General features: G+C 37.6%; 1 protein-coding gene across 1 annotated transcript in view; it reads right to left on the bottom strand.

The window, feature by feature from the left end:
- The window catches only part of GIN1 (gypsy retrotransposon integrase 1), a 61,473-nt gene that overhangs the window by 22,178 nt on the left and 15,432 nt on the right, over nucleotides 1-23,863 (bottom strand). Inside the window, exons 2-3 of the mRNA XM_044657633.1 lie at nucleotides 12,925-13,070; nucleotides 9,922-10,115 (exon numbers count right to left, since the gene is read on the bottom strand). Of these exons, the coding sequence (XP_044513568.1) occupies nucleotides 9,922-10,115; nucleotides 12,925-13,063 (333 nt within the window). The 5' untranslated portion in view covers nucleotides 13,064-13,070. The remainder of the gene's footprint in view (nucleotides 1-9,921; nucleotides 10,116-12,924; nucleotides 13,071-23,863) is intronic.

The following is a 23,863-nucleotide window of genomic DNA, read 5'->3' as shown; positions in this document are numbered from 1 at the left end:
AGAGAGAGAGAGAGAGAGAGAGAGAGAGAGAGAGAGAGAGAGAGAGAGAGAGAGAGAGAGAGAGAGAGAGAGAGAGAGAGAGAGGAGGCAAAACAGTCAGGGGTAGGCTCCAAGAACAATGACTTTAATCAATCAACAAATACCTTTATTTGCAGGCACTGTGCTAAGCACTGGTAATACAAAGATAATCCCCCACTTCAAGAAACTCATAATCTAATGGAGTAATCAATAAACAAATATATACAAACTACGTAAGAGATAAATAGGAAATAAGTAGCAGAAAAACAGCACTAAAATTAAGAAGGGCTTAGAAAGGGGCTTTCTGTAGAAGTGATTTTATTTAAGACTTAAAGGAAGAAGCCACAAGGAGACAGAGCATTTCAAGCATGAGGCAGTAAGAGAAAATGTCAGAGGTGAGAGATGGAACAATCAGGAGGCCTATAGCTCTGGTTCTAAGAGTGCATGGAGGGGAATAAGGTATTGTAAGTGTGGAATTGGGGTAAATCAAGGATAACTAAGCACTCATCTTGGAAGGGGACTGGAAGCTGACCCCATGGAACTCTGAGAGAATTCCATTTGGGAGGGACCAGCAGCAAGTGGAGTTTGGAGAATTCTGAAGGTCCTAACTGTCACTTCTCTCCTGACCAGATGAGGAGCTGGGGGGTTGGTTTTTTTGGTTGGGAGGTTTGGATGGTGGGGTGGATCCTGAGTGAATTGGGTTCCTCTGTACTTTTATGTATGCCTATTGGGAGATCACAAATACCAACAAAGACATTGAACAGCCATTCTCCAATTTGGCCAGAGAGGCTTTGAATGAGGGGGAGTCCTTCCCTGATCCTGCCTGAATCCAGTGGTCCTGTTACTTCCCTTTTATATTAGTTAGAAATATTTGATAGGAGATGGTAGGGGGGGAAGACAAAGTGAGCTACTGTGACCAAGCCACTGAAGAGGTCCAGAGCTGCTCTCTTGGGGAGAAGACTTAACTGATAGAGTAGTTCATCCTTTCCCTCCTTCCTTGATCCCCCCATACCTTTTCCCCGTACCCTCAATTTAATTTATCCTTTAATAAACTCCTGTTAGCTCGATACTTAGTCTGGAACAGTTACATTGAGAGGGGAGGTGACTGAGGGGCAAAGCTACAAAAAGGATTTGGGGAAGGCTTGTCTCAACAGGGCTGGCTCTGGGGGTGAGATCCCATCCATTAAAGTCACAATGGAACCCCAACACCTACCTTCAACATCCCCAATTAGTTTTGCCAGTGTGGGAGGCTCATTGAGTTTATTCCCTCATAGGTCTTCCCTGGGGTGGGGGTGAATGATAGCTGATCTGGCCCATTGAAAGCTAACAAGGGGGTAGTCTAGATATGCCCCCTCATCAATACTCACCCTCACAACAGCATAAGACTGGAAAGCTTTCCTTTGCTCTACTACTAGGAAGGAAGCCTTCATCTACTTATCTTAGAAAAATGAGGCCCAGTAAAGTGAGCTGCAATGAGTACTTTCATTGAATTGAAAGTGAAGCTTTCTGATGTTAAAAGATACGTCTTCCTTGATTTAAGGCTGATTTATTTGTTCTTCAAATGGAAAGGGATGCCTGCACTATCCCCAAAATGTTGCCAATAGCTTAGAATGTACCAACGTTGTTTCCAACCCTCAATGCAGTGAGAACATGGATTCTAGCAAAAAGAAATTTTATTAGAAACTGGACTAGGCTAAGCGGTGAGAGAGGTTTAAAGTCTCTGCTCTTTTGAAAGGTTTTACTGTTCTCTTTCTCTTCTTGATCTCTCTGGATCCCTCCTGGCTTGTAGTGCTCTGGTGAGAAGAGGAGAATTCAGATACAAATTCTCTCTGGCTCCCTCCTTTCCACCCAGCTTTCTTTTGCTTTGTTTGGGAGGTTAAGAAATTTGTTTATTCTAATATGAGGGTGTGCCTAATAGAAACTACTCAATTCTCTCCAAATACAATAATATTTGTGTCTCACATCTTCAGGGTTTTTATTAAAGACGCTCAAGTTTTCATTTATAGACATTTTGATAAATTTGTATAAAATTAAAAATTTTTGCAAAGTTCATGTACTTTCTAAATCCTCATTAAATATCTCCCTCTCAAACACAATTGTATATTTAGTGGGATTTGACTTGCCAAGTTTTCCATTATACATTAGAACAAAGATCACTAAAGATAGCTTTAAGCAGTATTTATGGAAAAACAAAACTTGTTTTGCTTATATTTTGTACGCTCGCGCACGCGCACACACATATAATTGTGTGTGTGTGTGTGTGTGTGTGTGTGTGTGTGTGTGTGTGTGTGTNGAACATTTTATGTGTGTGTGTGTGTGTGTGTGTGTGTGTGTGTGTGTGTGTGTGTGTGTGTGTGTATTGTTAATAATCATTAATCTGGGATGAGATGGATGCCACCTTGACTGACAGGGATGGCAGTTGAGAAATTCGGAATGTTCCCAGGTGCCATGAGCAAATGACAGCATAAATGGGAACCAACAAAAGAAACACCAGTGGAATTAAGAGGGGTGGAGAAAGGCTTCCTGTAAAAGTTGGAACTTAAAGGAAGCTGAGGAAGTCAGAGAAGGGGAAGGAAAAACATTCCTAGCATGGGGGGTAGCAGAGAAAATGCCTAGAGCCAAGAGATGGAGTGTCTTGGTCATGGAACAGCTAGCAGACCAGTGTCATTCAAAGAGTATGTGTTGGGAAATAAAGTATAAGACAACTAAGAACGTAAGAGAGGACTAGGTTATGAAGGGCTTTGAATGTGACAGTATTTTGTATTTGCTCCTAGAGGCAAAAGGGAGCCAATGATGTTTACTGAGTGGGCAGGGGGTTGAGGGGGGTTGACATATCAGATCTGCACTTTCAGAAAATCCCTTTAGAAGCTGAATAGAGGATGAATTGTTTCACTTTCACTTTATATATCTCCGGTGCCTAGCACAGTGCCTGATAATGTTGTAGGAGCTTAATAATATGCCTGATTTGTTGAAAGGCTTGTTGAATACATGAAACAAGTAAAAGTATGAAGTTTCTCTAAGTCCAACACAGACTCCTTCTATTACAATGATGGTGATATGTGGGGTTGGGGAAGAAGTAAAGGAACACTAAGAAGCCAGTATTTTTCACTCAGTCGACAAACATTAAATGTGAAATCTTTGTCTAATGCAAAAGATTTAATGCACTAATAGACTAATGTAACATATCAATACCAATATTGTCTCTGGAGGAAACTAGAAGACACAGAAATTGAAAATAAATGAAAAAAGAGGTCAGATGTTACCCTTGAAGAAGCACATAAACATTGTTTCATTGACTATTCAGTCATTTTACCTTTAAGTGTCCATGATGAGTGCTAGCAAAACGATCACCCTGAATATAATTGTGGCTTTATATGCCCAATGTCTAGTGCCCAAGAGGAAGCAGAGAAATTCTATGAAGAATATGCCAAGATCCTTCAGACCATATGTCCATATGCCTTGATAGTTCTGACTTCTATGGAAAGTAAGCAGAAGGCCAAAAAAAAAAAAAAAATGAACCTTTTCATGATGGCAAAAGAGGAATCGAGGAATCAAGGTAGCCTGGTCTAGTAGACGAACAACTGGATTTGGAGTCAAGAGCATGGTTTCAAACCCTGGCTATACCATATAGTGCCTGTGTGATCTTAGGGGAGATACCCTATTACTTGTGCCCCTATACTTTATCCATAATATGAGGGGACGGAACAGTGGAAAGTGGACTAGACTTGGAGTTAAAGGATTTGGCTTTGAAACCTGCCTCTGCCACTTTCTAGGTTTTTGACCTTAAACAAATTCCTTAAACTTTCTAGGTGTTTGACCTTAAACAAATTCCTTAAACAAATTTCTCCAGATCCCAGTTTCATCATCTGCAAAATGAGAAAGTTAGACAAGATGTTCCTGTCAAATGAGTGCAAGCTGCAGTTTAAGAATGAAGTGAAATGCTACTGAAAATGTAATTATGAGGATTTTATAAAAATATGGAAAGACAACTGAATTAAGGAATAGTGAAGTCAAGAGAACAATATACCAATGACTAAAATAATGTAAATGAAATGGTACTAAAAAGATGTTGAATTCTAATGATTGTAATGATAAATTTTGGTCACACAGAAATGATGTAACAAAGCTTCTTTCTCTTGATAAAGAGATAGGATACTATGAATAGGGAATGTGATACATGCTGTTAGATGCAGCTGATGTCAGAATGTGGTATAAAAACAAAAAGGCATCAATAAGGCAAAAATATATTATAAAATATGGTTCAGGATTAAAAAATTAGTCCAAGTGCTTGTAGATTACTCAGAGGCTTCATATATCTACAGCATTAATACTTTCTTCTAAAAGAAATCATAGATCTAGAGCTGGGGAAGGTAATGGACATGGGGAATGCCAAACAACATCACCAAAAAAAAAAATGAAATTGTCTATATCTTGGAATGAGCTGTTGCTTGGAACAAGGAATCCTTTCAAATGAACTGTCATAATGCAATTATAACATTGACTAACTGGAGTAAAGTTCAAAATCAATCCCAATTACAAGGATAAGAATGAGAACATGCTGTGTGTACATTTAAAAAGCAATATAACTTGCCTCATTTAAATCAACTATTGGGAAAAATGAGAAAAAGATAAAAGACATGAACTCAGAGAATCACCATTATTAAGAGAAGTCAAATTGAGATAAAATAATTGTCTCTATGAAGATACCAAATGAACTCAATCAGATAACAAACAATTAATTTCCTTTTAGGCAGCTAAAGGGAATAGTAATTAAATGTCTAAACTTATCTACAAAATATCATAGAGACAGCAATAGGTGGTTATGGGAATTGAACATCTTATAAAACAGGGAAAAGTAAAAGAAGGAAAATTAAGTCTGAATAAAATTGGCTTGAGATCAACCAAATGATACCCAAAGACTTAAGGGTTACTTTAAAGAATATAATTAAATAACATGGAGCAGATTTATGTATATCTGACATCTATTTATCATCATTGATGCACCTAAACCACAGCAGTTTAAAATCTAGGGTACTGATATCAGGAAATGGAGAGAACATTTTTTAATATGAAGTCAGGAAGAGTAAAAATTATCAAATGTACACTTAAGAAATCATACAGAAGGTGTCATATTGTTGAAGTCCCTCAGGAATCAGTTTTCAAGCTACTGATGAAAGGAGAGTAGACTGAAAAAGAATGGGAAAAAATCAGATGACACTGTTGCCAAAAATGCAACAGAGAAGACATCAGCAACTTCTGACCCATATAGTTTATTTTGGTGACCTTTTTTGGAGATGGGCACTATGAAAACATGACAAAAAAAATGACAGACTTTCATAGACTCTGTTCTTTAAGTTTTTTAAGATGTTGCAGTAGAGAGAGTGCTGGCCTTGGAGTCAGGAAGATCTGAGTTCAAATCCTAATACTAGCTATGTGACCCTAGGTAAATAAATTAACTCCTCTCTGTCTCAGTTTCTTCATTTGTAAAACAGGAATAATAATATCTACCTCCCAGGATTGTTTTAAGAATAAAATAAAATGCAAACTACCAAAAAACTTCTTTACTGAATTAAAAAAACTATAACCAAGTTCATTTGGAAGAACAAAAGATCAAGAATATCAAGGGAAATAATGAAAAAAAATGTGAAGGAATGGGGCCTAGCAGTACCAGATATTAAACTACACTATAAAGCAGTGGTCATCAAAACGGTATGGCTAAGAGACAGAAGGAAGGATCAGTGGAATATACTTGGGGTAAGTGACATCAGCAAGACAGTGTATATTAAGCCCAAAGAGCCCAACTTTTGGGACAAAAATCCACTATTTGACAAAAACTGCTGGGAAAATTGGGAAACAATATGGGAGAGATTAAGTTTAGACCAACATTTCACACCCTACACCAAAATAAATTCAGAATGGATGAATGACCTGAATATAAAGAGGGAAACTATAAATAAATTAAGTGAACACAGAATAGTATACTTGTCAGATCTCTGGGAAAGGAAAGATTTTAAAACCAAACAAGAGTTAGAGAAAATTACAAAATGTAAATTAAATGGTTTTGATTATACTAAATTAAAAAGCTTTTGTACAAACAAAAACAATGCAACCAAAATCAGAAGGGAAACAACAAATTGGGAAAAAATCTCTATAACAAAAAACTCTGACAGGGTTCTAATTACCCAAATATACAAGGAGTTAAATCAATTGTATAAAAAATCAAGCCATTCCCCAATTGATAAATGGGCAAGGGACATGAATAGGCAATTTTCAGATAAAGAAATCAAACTATTAATAAGCAAATGAGAAAGTGTTCCAAATCTCTAATAATTAGAGAAATGCAAATCAAAACAACTCTGAGGTATCACCTCACACCTAGCAGATTGGCTAAAATGATAGAAGGGGAGAGTAATGAATGTTGGAGGGGATGTGGCAAAATTGGGACATTAATGCATTGCTGGTAGAGTTGTGAACTGATCCAACCATTCTAGATGGCAATTTGGAACTATGCTTAAAGGGCTATAAAAGATTGCCTGCTCTTTGATCCAGCCATACCATTGTTGGGTTTGTACCCCAAAGAGATCATAGATAAACAGACTTGTATGAAAATATTTATAGCCGCGCTTTATGTGGTGGCAAAAAACTGGAAAACGAGGGTATGCCCTTCTATTGGGGAATGGCTGAACAAATTGTGGTATATGCTGGTGATGGAATACTATTGTGCTCAAAGGAATAATAAACTGGAGGAAATCCATGTGAACTGGAAAGACCTCCAGGAATTGATGCAGAGTGAAAGGAGCAGAGCCAGAAGAACATTGTACACAGAGATCAATACACTGTGGCAAAATAGAATGTAATGGACTGCTGTACTAGTAGCAATGCAATGATCCATAACAATTCTGAAGGAGTTATGGAAAAGAACGCTACCCACATTCAGAGGAAGAACTACAGGAGTGGAAACACAGAAGAAAAACAACTGCTTGAACACATGGGATGAGGTGGACATGATTGGGGATGTAGACTCGAAACTACCACACCAATGCAACTATCAACAATTTGGAAATAGGTCTTGATTGATGACACATGTTAAAACCAGTGGAAATGCACATTGGCTATGGGGGGGGGACAGGTGGGGGGCTGAAGGGGAAAATAAGAACATGAATAATGTAACCATGATAACTTTTCTAAAAAATAAAAAAGAATAAAATAAAATGGCATATAGATATATAGTATAGATAGATGTATAATGCTTTACAAACCTTAAAATCCTATATTAATGCTATTTTTTAATCACTGCTATTGTTATCCCAGTATTACCTGATTGCAAAAGTGTATTTGTCTAAACAAGGCAAAATGAAACCTTAAAGTCTCTCCCTCAATTAGGCATTTCCACACATTAGAGAGATCATAAATCTCAGATCTAGAGCTGGAAGTGCCCTCAGAGGCTGTCTAGTTCAATATTCTCATTTTATAAATGAAGGAATAGCTAGACCTAGAGAAGCACTTGCTTAAGGTCCCAAAGCAATCAATACTGGAATCAAGATTTGAACCCAGGGTCTCTGACTTCTTAAGAATATGTTAAAGTAATACAAAAGATTACTTAATAACCAAAACAAAGTCAACTTTGTTACATAATACAGTTATCAATATCACACAAGGTATACAATGGAATGGGAAGAAATATGCTTGCCAAAGACATACACCAATGTCATGGAGAATGAGTTGTGGAGCATGCTGAATGAAAGAGGATTCTATATGTAGAATGCATGTTGAACCTTATGCTCATTACATTAAATCTCAGAAAACTATGAGGACTTCTCATTGAGAGCCACAACCACTAAAAAAAAAAATGAGTATTCTGTGAAAAAGTAAATAGAGAAAAAGGAATGTTGTCCCATTTTCCAAATGAACTTGAATGCAAAGGACACTGAATCAGTCCATCAGTATATAGATCTTGTATAGGTCCTGATAGCAGACAATAAGCTAAGCCAAGAACTGAAGATGAGGGGGAGAAAGCAATTAATTTCATTGTGCAGGTTGTGCTGTAATTTCAAGGATCCCAAGGTGTACCTGGGCACAAAAACCCAACTGGGAAAAAAAAGACAACTAATATGTTCCTAGTGGTTATGAATAACAAAGAACTGTATTTTATACAATGCAAAACTTCAGGTAGTCAAAAGGGCAGTGGTGTGTGATAGCTACAGTATATTGATGTGGTGACAATGCTTTACTAATAAGTGCTACAAAAGACGACATCAGACAAGAAAAAGGGATGAAAGGAAAAGAAGGTAGGTAGGATGGACAAATAGTCATAGGGAAGAATGGGAAGATTGAGCACAACCATTTAAGACCCAGAGGAAGGCCTCTGGCATAGTAGTTCCAACACCATTGAAAAATGTTTAAAAATATTTCATTATTTTACTTTGCATATGGTGAAATATTTTCCTAAATTCCCCTTTAGATTTCAGTTGTTATCTGTCTTTTTCGGGGGAATGATGGAAAGATAGCACAAAAAAGTACTGACAGAGGAAAGTACCATTCCTAAATGACAAGATGGAACTCCAATGTTCAGAGATAATGGATATGAAACACAATGAATTCGAATTTCATTTAATCTATGCCATCACATAGGAGTTCATTCATGAAAATCTGGATCAAAATACTGCCTCCTCTAAGAATGTAATATTTTACAGCGAAAAATTTCTGTTACCCAGGTTGATTTTTGCCCATAATTTTTTTTTAGACCCTTATCTTCCATCTTGGAATCAATACTGTGTATTGGATCCAAGGCAGAAGAGCTAGGCAATGGAGGTTAAGTGACTTGCCCAGGGTCACACAGCTGGGAAGAGTCTCAGGCCAGATTTTGAACCTAGGACCTCCCAGTCTCTAGGCCTGGCTCTCAATCCACTCAGCTAGCTACCCAGCTGCCCCCTTGGTCCATAATTTAATATTATTCAAAGTACTTTAGTGCATTCTAAATATACCCCCACCCATATACTGATTTTTCTGTAGAATTTTGCCAAAGAAACAAAAATCACCTCTTACATTACAATTTTAATTAGCCAATTCCTATCTTTCCAGTCTTATTCTTTACAAACCTGCACATAATCAGTGGACTTTGTGCTTTTCCTCCTATTTGGCACTTTATCTCCGGACACTATCTTTTCCCTATCTGTCTCCCATATCTAGAATTTTGTCCCTTTCACTTCTTCCCCTCTGCCCCCCAGCTTTCCTGACTTCCTTCAGGACTCAAATCCCACTTGCTGCAGTAAGTCTTTCTTGGGTTCCATGCACTGCTAGTATCTTTTCTCTGAGATTATCTTCCATTTACACTGTATATGCCTTTACTGTACAATTTTTTGTATGCTTTCTCCCATCATTAAAATGTCAGTGCAGGGGGCAGCTGGGTAGCTCAGTGGATTGAGAGCCAGGCCTAAAGACGGGGTTCCTAGGTTCAAATCTAGCCTCAGACACTTTCCAGCTGTGTGACCCTGGGCAAGTCATTTAACCCCCATTGCCTAGCCCTTAACACTCTTCTGCCTTGGATCCAATACATAGTATTGATTCCAAGACGGAAGGTAAGGGATTTTTCAAAAAATAAAATTTCAGTCCCTTTAAGGAAGTGGCTATTTTTGCCTTTTTTTATAACACTAGCAATAAGGATAGTCCCTGGTATATAATAAGAGCTTACAACAATAGTTACTTGTTGATTGACTTAATTTGTTTCATTCAAAATGATAACTATGATTTTGCCAAAATGACAACATGCTTCTTGAACTAAAGCAAATGACCCTGATGATGGATAGTATCATCATTCTACAATGAGTGAATCTGAGCCACAAGTCACCTTTGATGTATACATTACAATAATACTATTTAAATATTCTAACCCTATAAGCATACCCAGTGTTTGACATCATTGGTCACAGATGTCCAATAGTAACCAGATTCTACTAAAGTAAGAGTTCTGGATATGCCATGATGAGTCCCAGTGTTATTTTCATGGCATTCTCTTAGGACTTTGTTCTTCTCTTCTTCTGAGATAATTACCAAACGATTTTGTTTCTTGTCCTTTCCAACATAGAATAGCTTTTTTTCTAGAATTATAAAAGATAGAATGTTATTTTTTGAGATTTATATGCTTTCTCTATTCTGCAATGTTTAGCTTAAAAATTTACCTATTCATTTATTCCCAAACTAAATAGTTCTTACTTTCCACTTTGAAAGAAGAGAATATTTATGAGACTGTTTTCAAGATATATCTAAAAAGTTCTTAATTGTCATATATCTATATCTATATATATATATATGTATATGTATATATATCAAATAACTAAGAGGAACCTTCAATTTTAGTAGTTTTAATAGAATGGGTGTTTTCATCAATCACAAAGACTATGTATCTATAAAAATGGCTTCTAAGCTGCTACCCTGAACCAAGTGCTTTTTGTAACTGGGAAATATTTCCCAAAATTTAAAAAGAATCAGTACTAAAAATGCTTTCAAAAAATTCTTTAAATAAATTCTGTTCCAGAATGATTTCATTTAAGTTCAATTCAAATTATTCAATTCAGTCTCAGAATAATTCTCAGAATAATTCTGTTACTATAACTAAAACCAAATATTTTCTAACTCCATATATTTTCACTGGCTGTTCCTAATTACTAGAATTCTCTACTTCTTCATCTCTATCTCCTAGCCAACTCTCACCTTCTACAAGACAGATGGGTTGTATTGNTATATATATATATGTATATGTATATATATCAAATAACTAAGAGGAACCTTCAATTTTAGTAGTTTTAATAGAATGGGTGTTTTCATCAATCACAAAGACTATGTATCTATAAAAATGGCTTCTAAGCTGCTACCCTGAACCAAGTGCTTTTTGTAACTGGGAAATATTTCCCAAAATTTAAAAAGAATCAGTACTAAAAATGCTTTCAAAAAATTCTTTAAATAAATTCTGTTCCAGAATGATTTCATTTAAGTTCAATTCAAATTATTCAATTCAGTCTCAGAATAATTCTCAGAATAATTCTGTTACTATAACTAAAACCAAATATTTTCTAACTCCATATATTTTCACTGGCTGTTCCTAATTACTAGAATTCTCTACTTCTTCATCTCTATCTCCTAGCCAACTCTCACCTTCTACAAGACAGATGGGTTGTATTGTGGTCATAGGGTTGGGAATACTTGAATTCAAATCTGGCCTCAGACAGGTAATACCTGGGTGACTGTGGGAAAATCATTTAACTTCTGCATGTTTCCATTCCTCACTTTTAAAATGCAGAAAGATAGTATCTAATTCCAAAGGTTATTGTAAGAATAAAATGAGATAGCTGTAAAGCACTTTGTGAACCTTAAAACATCCTATAAAAATGCTATTATCATCATGAAGCTTCTCAAGTCTTTTCAAATCTTAATGCCTTCCTTCTAAGATCATCTCCAATTTTCCTTCTTTAAATCTTGTTATACATTGTTGTTTCCATGTCATCTTCATTATTAAGCAGTGAGTTCTTTGAGTGCAGAAATTTCTTTTGTCTTTCTTTGCATCCCTAGCACTTAGCATAATACCTTGGCATATAATTGCTTAATAAATGCTTGTTATCTTGAAATGCTCAGACTGAATATTTCACTAGAGCAAAAATTTGTGTAATCAATTTTGCAGACATCATTCTGGGAAAAAATTTACTTGAAGAAGAAAGTTCTCCTGGGAATCTACCAGGAAAAAGGAAATACCAATATTTATTTTTATAAGAGATAGCTGATACATATATATCTTTTGTTTGTGTATAAGTAGTCTAAGATATTCTACCAGACCTCACTGTATCTAAGCAGACATGGTAGAACAAGCAAAACGTTCTTGTTCCTCTCTCATATACATCCTATTTCACTGTATATCAACTGAGGGATTACTGGAAAGAATAGGTTCACGGATAAATGGGGCATCACTGAAGGTATAAGAATGCTCTTGACCTGTTAGAGCAATTCCTACATATCCCTGAGTAAAACTTGTAAACTATTGCTAAAATTAATAGTACCAATTTTGCTTTGTAGATCTACTGAACTATATTGTTTAATATATTCATTTGTCTTCATTTGAAGGGAAATATATTAGAAAAACAAAGAACAAGCACATCCAACTTTTAGGAAATGAACAATGCCTGCCTGTTTCCTCTGGGGAAATTTGAAGTTCTTTTTTTTGGACTCAACTGTAACTTCAGTGGTATAGAGAACTTTTCAAGGAAGAAACTTCCATGACAAATGAGAACTAAATCTATTTTGCAGTTTATAGGCTTAAAGAGGCTGTTTGGGAGCACTGAGAGCTTGTAACTTAACCCAGGGTCACAGAGCCCAGAAATATTTAAGATAGGACTTGACCCCAGGTTTTCCTGATTCCCAAAACAGCTATGTATCCTATTGCTATATTATTGCAGCAATTTTAAGGATATTCATTATTAATACTTGATCTGCATGTATATTTGAGCAAAGGGAAGAAAAACCCACAGAACAATAATTTCATTCTTTACGTGAAATTTGCTTAATGGCGGTCAACTTAAGAGCAGTATTTAAATTTTTTTTCTGATTAAATGAAACTCATATGAGAGGAGTCAACATTAGTGACCCCAAATAAGCTTCCTTTTTAAGAACTTATTGAATCAATATAGAAACATGATTAAGAATTTACTGAATAAATTTAAATGGGGTATTGAACTTTCTTTGCTAGAGAATGGAGAGGTTGATGGAAAGGGAAATGGGGAATATATAGATATTACTTAAAACAACACAAAAACTTTTTTTCTGTTAACAGAAAAACAATTTAAGTAATGTTTACCAGAAATTCTAAGTTCCTAAGGTTTAACACAAATTGGGAGGATAAATTTTAGATGTTAACTTTACCTTTGAATTCAAATTTTTTTGCTGCTCTTCTTATTCCACTTCTCTCACTTGGCAATGTAGTTGGATGATATTCACCTGTTCGCTTATAATATGCAATCTGCTTTAGATGAAGACCACCATTTTTGCCACTACGGACCATTCTTAAACTGAGAGAAAAAGATTTAAAGATCTAGTTAGTTTGATTATTATTAGATCTCTATCCTAAACCTATTTCTGTCCTAAATTATGTCACTAATATAGGTTTATATTTATGTGACCTCAAAAACACTTCTGAAAGGGTTTTTATATTAACAAAGAGATTAAAAATTACTTCAATAAATTTATTTCAAGTAAAATAAAAATAAACTTTTTTATTTTTTGAGAGACTGATTCTGGGGTAAAAATATAAATTTATTCATTAGGTTAGCATATTACCAATAGATTGATAGGCCTGTGCCCCCTCAATCCTGAAGGTCTCTTTGGCAGATATAAAAATACAGTTTTCTGTTTTTTATATTGTGCTAGAATTAATATTAACAAGAAAATTATTAGTTAAAAGTTCAAAGCCACAATTTGGAATTTGCATGCAAAACATAAGAAAGTCAAAAAATGATAGTCATCCAAATAGTCGATACAAGGGTTAAGACTGAATAGTCATCCAAATAGTCGATACAAGGGTTAAGACTGAAAACAGACCAAAAATGTCCTTTGAAATATACCTGCAGATAAAACAAGACATAAATCTAACAACTGTTAAGTTGGGGTTGACTTCACTTTTTTTAAAAAAATTAATTTTTTTCTACCCAGTTACACATTAAAATGGTTTCCAACATTTTTTCAAAGAATTTTGAGTCCTGAATTTTCTCTTTCCCTTCTCTCCCAAATCTCCCCACACCCAGTAGATGGTAAGCAATCTCAAATTTTATTTGTGAAATCATGCAAAACATTTATCCATATTAATTCTTTTGTGGAAATAAAGAAAAAATTATGAAAGTGAAAAAAGTTTGCTTTGATATGGATTGAGATTCCATTAGTTCTTTCTCTGGAAGTAGATGACATTTTTTATCATGAGCCAACAATCATATACTATTAACAGTGATGGTGAACCTATGGCATGGGTGCTACAGATGGCACTCAGCTGCCCTCCCTGCCCTCCTCAGTTCATTACTAGAAAGGGAGAGGGAGGGGGCAGCTAGGTGGCTTAGTGTATTGAGAGTCAGGCCCAGAGATGAAAGGTCCTGGGTTCAAATTTGGCCTTAGACACTTCCTAGCTGTGTGATCCTGGACAAGTCACTTAACCCCCATTTCCTAGCCCTTACCACTCTTCTGCCTTGGAACCAATAGGTTCCAAGACAGAAGGTAAGGGTTGAACAAAAAAAAAAAAAAAAAAAGGAAAAAAGGCAGAGGGACTTGGGTGGAACTGCTCCCCTCCTCCATTCCACCTTGCCTGACAACATTTTTTCACATCACCTGCTTCAGGGGGTAAGGTGGGCAGCTCAGAGGTGGCAGAGTTGGAGGGAAACAGAGTGCGTGGGCCACTCCTCTACCCCTCTTACACTAGTTGAGGGCATTCCTCACTTCACCTGCCCCTCTGCCCAGCAGCCCAATGGGAGCACTTTCTCCCTCTCCTATATGGGGGTAAAGCAGGTGGGCTAAGATAGGCCCAGCACTCAGTGGGAGAAGGGCACAGCACTTGGTCTGGAGGTGGGTGGGGGTGGGGTTCAGCACTCCATCTCTAAAAGGTTTGCCATTACTGTACTATAACTTACGCAGCCATTCCCCAATTTGATGGGTATTCCCATACTTTCCAATTCTTTGCCCCCATAAAAAGATCCAATTTAAATATTTTTGTACATATAGTTCCTTCCCCTTTTTGTTGCTCTCCAGAATAGTTGCATCTGTTCACAACTTCCCCAAAAGAGCATTAATATGCAAATTTTCCCATATCCCCTCCAAGTTTTGTCCTTTTCTTTTTCTATCATAATAGCCAAGCTATTAGATATGAGTGGTACCTCAGAGTTGATACTGATTTAGAGCATTTTTTTCTCATGGCTATAGAGAGCTTTAGTTGTCTGAGCACTGCCTTATTCATATCCTTTGATTTTTTTATCAACTGATGAATGACTTGTATTCTTATAAATTTGACTCAATTTCCTATGCATTTGAGAAATAAGGACTTCATTAGAGAGACCTATAAAAAACTTTTGCACCATTATGGTTATTGTGTATTACTCTATATCCTATATCCCCTTTTTAATTTAGAACACCATGTCCCCCAATTTGCCCTCTTTTCTATCAGCCCCACCCCTCTTCTTTCATCTCCCTCCCCTCCTACTTTCCTCTAGAGTAAGTTGGATTTCTATACCCAATTGTATATATTCTTCCTTCATTGAGCCACTTCCAATAAGAGAAAGGTTCATGTGCTCCCTTGCCCACTAGCCCCATCTTCCCCTCCACTTTAAAAGTTCTTTTATGATTCGTTTATATGCCATAATTTACCCAATTCTATTTTTCCCTTCCCTCTTTTTCCAAGGCATTCCTTTTTCTCATGCCTTAATTTTATTTTTTATATCAACCCATCATATTTCCTCTGTGTATGAATATTCCTAACTGCCCTAATCATGACAAACTTCTGTGGCATTAGAACAATCAATTTCCCATGTAGGGATGTACACAGTTTAACATTATTGAATGTTTTTTGATTTCTCTTTCATATTTACTTTTTTGTGCTTCTCTTGAATTTTGTATTTGAGAGTCAAATTTTCCATTCAACTTTGGTCTTTTCATCAGGAATGTCTGAAAGTTCTCTGTTTCACTGAATAACTGTCAGGAGCCACTCAGATAAATAGGGTCTTTTAATAGAATCTTTTATCTGGACCCCATCAAGATCAACGCAGTTTTGGCAAAGCCCTGCACTGGTATTTGTGACCTGAAAATCAGGCCACAGAATGGATGGCTTTATCAAACTTTGATCTCTCTCTGTGACTCCTTTTATTATTGAAAGCATATTAATTTAGTTTTTAGGATAGCCTCAAGTTTAATAGGAAGCCTCTAAGTACCCTATAGTAAACCAACATTTAATGAGTTAAAAGCCTTTTCCTCAGCAGAGAACAGCTGAAGCTGTTTTTTATCTCTTTTCCCTGCTTCAGATGTCTCAAGGACACTGCATGGCAGCTTCAGGCAAATTCCATTCTCACTTAGGTACTTTCCCATGACAAAATACAACTCACAATTTTAAAGGCTTATTCTTTAACATATCTTTTGAAGTATGGAAACTTTTACTAAAATAGAATTTTGATAAAGTAAGACTCCTTTAACCTTGAGCATGGTCTCATTCGGGCATAATCTACATGTGAAAAAAATTTGTATGTGAGATAATTTTTTAACCTTAGTGTTTCTATTCAGCTGTGATTTCAATTGTGCTTTGTAGAAAAAAAATGTGTAACATAAACCACAAGCTCAGAGACTAATTGGAGCAGTCATGAGTTAACGTATTAGCTTGGCAGTTTTCAATTTTCTGTTCCGTTCTTATCAATCCAACGCCATTTTAAGCCATTCAAATCTCTGTTAATATAGAGCTGGCTCTCTATAAATAACCATTACATATAAAGCTTTGTGTTAAGATTTGTAATAATAAACAGAACCAATAACCAATGTTTGATAGAGGGGAGATAGAGAGAGTCTATGAGGTAAGTCTCTCTTCCAGCACTCCCCTGGGGCCGAATATACTATGGGAGACTTTAAGGGGGTGTCACCCCAAAACTGGGTGACCTGGATGGTCATGCCACCCCACAGGAGTTGGGGGCAAGGCTTCCCTATAAGATGAGGTATGTGGTACCCCAATCCAATTCTGAATGAGGGTGGGGTTCACAGAAGCCTCCCCAGAGGTCAGTCAACTTCATGGCAGGTGGTCTGGCTTCAATATGGAGGCAGCCAGACCAAGGTGTGGTTCCCCTCTCCCTTGTTATCTCTCAGGCACTCTGCAATGCTATCTGACTAATGAATGGCTTTTATTATTCACAATTCAGGTATTGGGGAAAGGGGTGGAGGGCAGAGGGATTTTGGGGGTGCCCTCTTCTCTATTTCTATGGGGTATAAAAGTGAAATTTGGGAAATGTATCAAACTACATTTCCCGAGGTCCAACGGGTTTCCGTTTCTGGTTCTTTGGGCGTGGGGAGGCCTACATCAACGCAGGGAAGAGTTTATAATCTCCTGGGTTAGGAGGGAGTCTCTCTCTCTTGGCCAGCAGATTAGGGAGGAGACAGGAGACAGTAATGGCGAGGGCGGCGATTTTGAATTCTTATAAGCGCGTGGTCTAATAACTTTATCTATCAACATGGCCTTAATTAAAATACTAATTTATATTATTATAGCAGCCTTTATCATTTTTTATCGTTATAGGGGTCTCTCACTCAGAAGGTAACCTTTGGGTTTCCCACTCCCAAGCTTCTTCCCCTGTCCCTTCTCCTTCTGTTTCTATTTCTAGTTTTCTGTTTCTATCCTTTTTCTATAATTGTAAGTTTTGACTGAAAGAGGGTCTCTCAGCAAGGTTGGGTATGGGAGGAGAGTAAAAGATTGCTCCCAAAATGGAATCCAAACTTAGCTGACTCGATGGTCTTGATGGGTGAGATATGAAGGAATGGCTTTGACCAGGGAATCAGGGTTTCAGTTTCCAAAGAAAGATGCTCAGGAAGCCCTCAGGACTGGATCCGAGCAGGGATGTCCTCCTCCTCTCTCCTCACAGTCCTCTGCCTGAAGACCTCTCCTCCTCCTTCCTTTTCCGGAGAATCCCCAGAATCCTCTCTGGTCCTGTCACCAACTGTCAGCAACTCCTTCTCTGGCTCCTTTTGTCCCACCCCCCTTGCACAAATCCCATCCTTACAGATTTCCAGATCTTTTTCATAACAGTTGTCTAACCATGTCTCCTCTCGCATTAAGTTAATTTTCTGTATCCAAGTATAAGACTTTAGATTTATCCCTAATGAACTTCATATTATTAGATTCTGTTCTGGCCTATCATGATTCAAAAGATTCTAAAAGGATCTTGACAAGCTAAAAGATTGGGCTGGATCTAATAATTTAATTTTATCTTTAGACAGTTCATATAGTACATGGCACAGTAGTCACTTTAGTAAACATTGTTAATTAATAACTCTGTAAATTGTGACTGTTCTGTGAAGCATACCATCAGCTGCTGCAGAAAAAAGACCAAATTTCATCACAAGATGGGTATGATCTGGCAAAAAATAACCTTCATAAGCATCCTACTCCATCAGAATCTGAGGAGAGACATTAATTGGGGACCACTATTCCAAATGATTAAATATGTGTTGATAGGCAATTACAATGATAAAAACAAAGAAAATACTTATAGCAATTAAAGGCCATTACCCCAGACTTTAGGATAGTGAAGAAAGGTATGTGCTTAGTAGGATTTCTCAGACAAATGGAAGAGTAAGTTGATTTTGATTTGAAATAACCAAGTGATCAAGGAACATTTAACAAGAGCTTGCTATATGTCAGGTACTGGGGTGGATACTAGAGACATCTCTTGTGTACATCACTTTTCTCTCACACAAACATCACCTTCATTGAGGCCCTCATCACCTTTCACCTGGACTACTGTAAAAACCTCCAATTGTGCTCTATCTGGCATGTTTATTTAATTGCTAATGTAAGAGGGGAAACTAGACATTATGGTAGCCAGAAATTGGATTAACATGATTTCAAATTAAAAATAGAACCAAGTCAGGATGACTTTTATGGAAGTTTATTTACTTATGGAAGGTTGAAGGTAGGGAAATTGAGAGAGAGAAACTCTGGGCCAGACCAGAGGTCCGGACCAGGTAAGAATTTAGAGGCCCCAGCAAAGGAGCACAGAGGTTAATTAAACAAGGCTTCTAGCTACTAGGCCTTTTACAATTAGAGAGGCAAGAGAAGCCTCCTTGAGGGTAGAGCCTCCAGAAACGCCCAGGGAGGAGAAAGAGAGTCAGCCTAACTTACCCACATGACAGTTCAGAGGGAAGCAGTCTGAGGTCTCGCCAGAGATCCTTCTACACCAAGTTCAAAGCGCCCACTGCCTCCACAGGAAGTTACCATCATATTTAAAAGATAGCATCTTTCGTCACTTCCTGCATCCACCTTCAATTTCAAGTGGACAAATGGCAGCCTCAACCCTGTTTTGGATTGCCCAAAGGGCAGTCCCTTGTTTTTGATTTGTTACTTATTGTCATGTGTGGGTAACAGACCTTCCCCTCCCCACTTAATTCTAAGTTTGGTGGGGTGACATTATTTCTGATGGCTAGAGTCTAAACAATGAATGAGGATGAGCTAATTCCATTTTTTGTCAATGTGGCTAGTTTTTATCCTCTTTTCTTTTATCCCCATATTCCTGTAATTTAGAAGTTGACTATGTTTACAAGATCCATTGAGAAAGACCAGTCTTTTCGCTGGATCTTAGGGGGGGGAATGTGTTATTTGGAATTTGGGGGGTTCTTTTGAGGGTTATTTAACTTCCTGTGTACATTTAGAGGACTTGGAAACTACATTTCCCATCATTCCTCTTGTAATACAGGTAGACAGGAAGTGTGATTATGTAAAAGAATAGCATAAGACTCCTGAGGTTATTGAAGGCACTTTCTTGGGTATGAGGGAGCCAAGGTGGGCAGAAGGTATGGTGGGCATTGAATTAGATCTTAACAGGTGCATGGTCATCTTTATTTTTCCAACATGGCCTTAATTAAAATAGTAATACTTCTATTTACATCCGTCTATATCCATTTTAATCATAATACCAAATAATTTTCCTTTTTCAAATATATGCCATCTCTCTGGCATTTAAAACTCTTCAAAATCTTGCCCCTTCCTACATTTCCGGTCTTCAGACATTTTACACCCTTGACACAGTAATCAGTCTACAAAATCTACTTGTTGTAGGTTTACATCTGCACCTTTGTAATGGCTGTTCCTCCATGCTTATAGTACTCTATCTCCTCACCTCTGCCTCTTAGTTTGCCAAGTTTCCTTCAAAATTCAGCTTAAATCCCACTTTTTGCAAGAAGCCTTTTAGGGCTTTCTCAAATACTAGTAGGGTCTTCTTTTTTAAGACTACCTTCCAATTTATTCTGTACCTATTTAAATTCAAGTCATTTCCCTATTAAAATATGAGTTCCTTGAAGTCTTGGCCCATTTCATTTCAGACAGTTGGTCAAAAGGAATTTATTAGCCACTCTTCTTGTGCCAGGAATTTGTTTAGAAACTTGTAAAGAAAGGCGGGGGGGGGGGGGGTGTCTCTAGCCTCCAAAAGCTTATTCTCTTTCAGAAGAAACAACACTTAACACTCAAAGAGAAGCAAAAATAGATACAATGAAATTTCAAGGGTCAAAGGCAGATAAGTCAGAGACAATGACAGCTAGAGGAGGGGATAATCAGAGATGGATTCCTATAGGACAGGGGTCGGCAACGTATGGCTTTCGAGCCATATCTGGCTCTTTTGAGGACCAGATATAGCTCTTTCTGCAGGAGCCATAAAATCAATTTTTTTTTTCCAGGCACTGTTACAGGAGTGTGCACTGTGAGCACTGTACGGCTCTCATGAAATTACATCTTAAAAAATGTGGCGTTTATGGCTCTCACAGCCAAAAAGGTTGCTGACCCCTGCTATGGAGGTGACATTTGAGCTAAGTCTTGAGAAACACTGATAAATTCTAAGGAGCAGAGGTTGGAGAAGAAGTGGTGGAGAAGTATTCCAACAAATTCAAAGGCATGTGAAAGGAAGATGGAATGCCACATATGAGGAATTGCAAATAGGTCAGTTTGGATGGACTATAGTGAACATGAAACATGAAGCCAAGAAAGCTAGGTGGGAACCAAATTATGAAGTTTTTTAAAAGTTAAATTGAGGAGTTTGTATTAGATCTTACAGCCAATAGGGAGCTACTGGAGTATCTTGAAAAAGGTAGTGACATGGTCAGCTTTAAGATTATCTTTGTACTCTGGTACTCCTCAGGGAGAGGAAAGACTGAAAAATGGAAAAACCAACTAAGAGGATATTGAAACAGCTCAGGTAGGAGGTGATGATGGACTGTACTAAGACAATGGCAATGTGAAATAACTTATGACATGAGGCAGAACTGACAAGACTTGGCAAATGATTTGATGGAAGCAAGGATAAAGGAGAAGAAAGAGAGAAATATGAGATTATAATGACCAAGGTTGGCCCTAGAAAAGAGCTAAAAAAAATACACCTCCCTACCTACTTTGCTATGGGTCTGGAACATCAAATATATTGCTAGGCTTAGTTGGGGAGAGATTTAATTTTTCTAAATTATCTTTTTTTTTAATTATTCTTTGTTACAAGGGGATATATACTGGCTAAAGGAAGGGGAAATATTATGATTGGAAATTTAGTTGATATAAAAACAAATCTTAAAAATAAAAAGATAATGGTTGAATTTAATTGAAAAATGTTATCTGATTCAATGAACAAGTATTTCCATGAACAATTCAATATTTTTCATATTGTGTATTAAGAAGCCCCAGGATCTTATGAAGGGAAAAATACATAAATGGTAGATAAGTACCCAATAAATTTTCCTGTTTTACAGTTTGTGGTAATTGAATACAATATGTATATTCAGCCAAAAAGAACTACTACTTCACAATGAATTAACTTCAAATTAAAAAAACAATAGTTAGAATCTTAATTTGGTTTACCCAGTAATGTATATCATACAATAAAATTGATTTAAACTGTTTCGGCAGATTGTCTATGTATGTTCTTATGATTTATTTTTGACAATTATTATTTTATACCAATGGTTATTATGGATGCTTAGCCAAAATAGATGTCTAAAGATAAAAGCAAGCAAAAATGTTAACATCAGATCTGATGATGAAAAGTGACCTGTAAAATTAAGCATCAAATACAATGCAAAGATGAAACTAGCTAATTCTATTTTGAGTTTCTTTCTAGGAATGTTTGTGACTGCTTATGTTCCAAATTTTAAACAAGAAACAATAGTTTCATTATTACAATAAAATTACAAATTATACTGAATTTGAAAACAAAATGGAGCATGGCAATCCAAGATCCTAATGTTCTGCTCAATCCTTATGATTCCCTAGATCAAAATTCCATTTCTTAGTCACCATTTACCTGATTCCCTTCCCTACAATGAAACTTTCTTGGCAATCAACATACATTTATTTTATTTCCTCACTTCCTCAACCCAGATAAATAACAAAAAGGAACCTTGGTAATGTTATATTGAACCTCTGGGAGCTTGAAGATCACTTTTGATTGACAAATAAGTCAGTTGGATGGAATGTTCCCAGGGAGTCATGCGAGAGGCAGGAGGAGGGGCAGTTAAGAATCCTGAAAGGGTTCTGGGTCTTTGACCTGTGCTGAGGCTGGAGATCGGTGGATCCTGGTCTTAGAGTGAGAGGGTGCAAACATCTCTCTCTGCAAACTCTTCCTGTACTTGAGATACCGCCCAACCTGTACCTGACCACCACCTTGGTGTCTACTGCCCCTAGATATTAGGAATTACATCATCTAGATATCTAGGTTTCCCAGGGCCTGGGAGGGATCCAGGAAGTGGGCAGGAGACGAAGAAGAGGGTGGAAAAGGGTGGAAATAACTCAACTGTAAGGCTGAAGATCTATTGAGGAGGAAGTCAAAATATCCCAACAGTTTACCTACTCTGGTTTAGTCCTGGCCAGACTGAACCAGAGGGAAGGTACAGATTCTTCATCTGCTAGCAGTTGAGATTTCATTAACAACCAGGAGAATAGGGTCTCCTATACCACAGTCCTTTACCCCTATCCTTCTTGTTAATATAAAATTTAAAGTACTTTCCAAAAGCAGTGTCAAATTTGTTTTGGGAAGGGAGAAATCGCAGTCAGAATACAAGGCTTTGTTTCCGGGTTAAGATGGCGGCAGAGTAAGAAGCAGCTCTTAACCTCTCCTGACCGAAACACACAAAACTCCTCAAGGGGACATAAAAACAAGTCCAGACGAAAGGAGGAACCCCACAACAGGGCACAGCGTGGAAGGTACATGAAATCGAGGCATTTCCATGCTATAAAGGGGTGAAACAGCCCTCACAAAATCGCTGGCTGAGCAACCGCCCCACCCCCACCCCCTCCACACACACAACCTATAGCTCCGAAGCCAGCTAAAAAGAAATAGAGCAAGTTTGGGGCACCCATCAAGTCATCGGCAGCTCCGGGACCTGTTCCTGAGAGCAGCAAGACTTAGGACCCCATTAAGCCAAAAAACGCAGGCGAAATCTGAGCGCGGGAGCAGGACGCAGGGGGCAGAGCGCAGGCTGAGCAGAGCGCAGGAACTGCGGAAGCGTGGGTGGAGGCAGACACAGCCAGGAACTAAAGCCTAAGTGGGGAAGCAGTGTGGATGGGTATACGACTGTGGAAGCAGCGCCCTGAGACTTGTAAAGAAACCTCCAGCAGAGGATCAAGCAAGGGGGTCCACCATGGGGCTTGACCTTGGAAAAAACCAGACAGACCTCAGGAGCCAATAGACCACGGACAGACCCTGAGCACAATGATAAACCTGAGAAGCTGCAGGGCTAACGATGGCTACCCAGTCTCAGGAAGCTCAAAAGAGAAAGATTAACAACAAGAAAAAGAAGTCTTTAACACTCGACAACTTTTACACAGAGAAAATCCAGACAACCAAGCAAACAGAGGAGGAGAACAAACAAGCATCCAGACCCTCCTCAAATAAGGAAAACTCCTCACAAGCTATGGAAGAGTTCAAAACTGAGATTTTGAGGAAAATGGAAGAGATCTGGCAAGAAAATAACAGTTTAAAAGGTAGAATCTTGCAATTGGAAAGTGAGGCTCAGAAATCAAATGAACTGATAAGCAAATTGAACACCAGAAATGACCAGATTGAAAAGGAAAACCAAAAGATTATAGCCGAAAACCAGTCCCTAA

Source organism: Gracilinanus agilis, chromosome 1, assembly GCF_016433145.1.
Source record: "Gracilinanus agilis isolate LMUSP501 chromosome 1, AgileGrace, whole genome shotgun sequence".
NCBI lineage: Eukaryota > Metazoa > Chordata > Mammalia > Didelphimorphia > Didelphidae > Gracilinanus > Gracilinanus agilis.
Note: the sequence above shows the minus strand (reverse complement) of the source record. Positions and strands in the feature narration are given on the sequence as shown.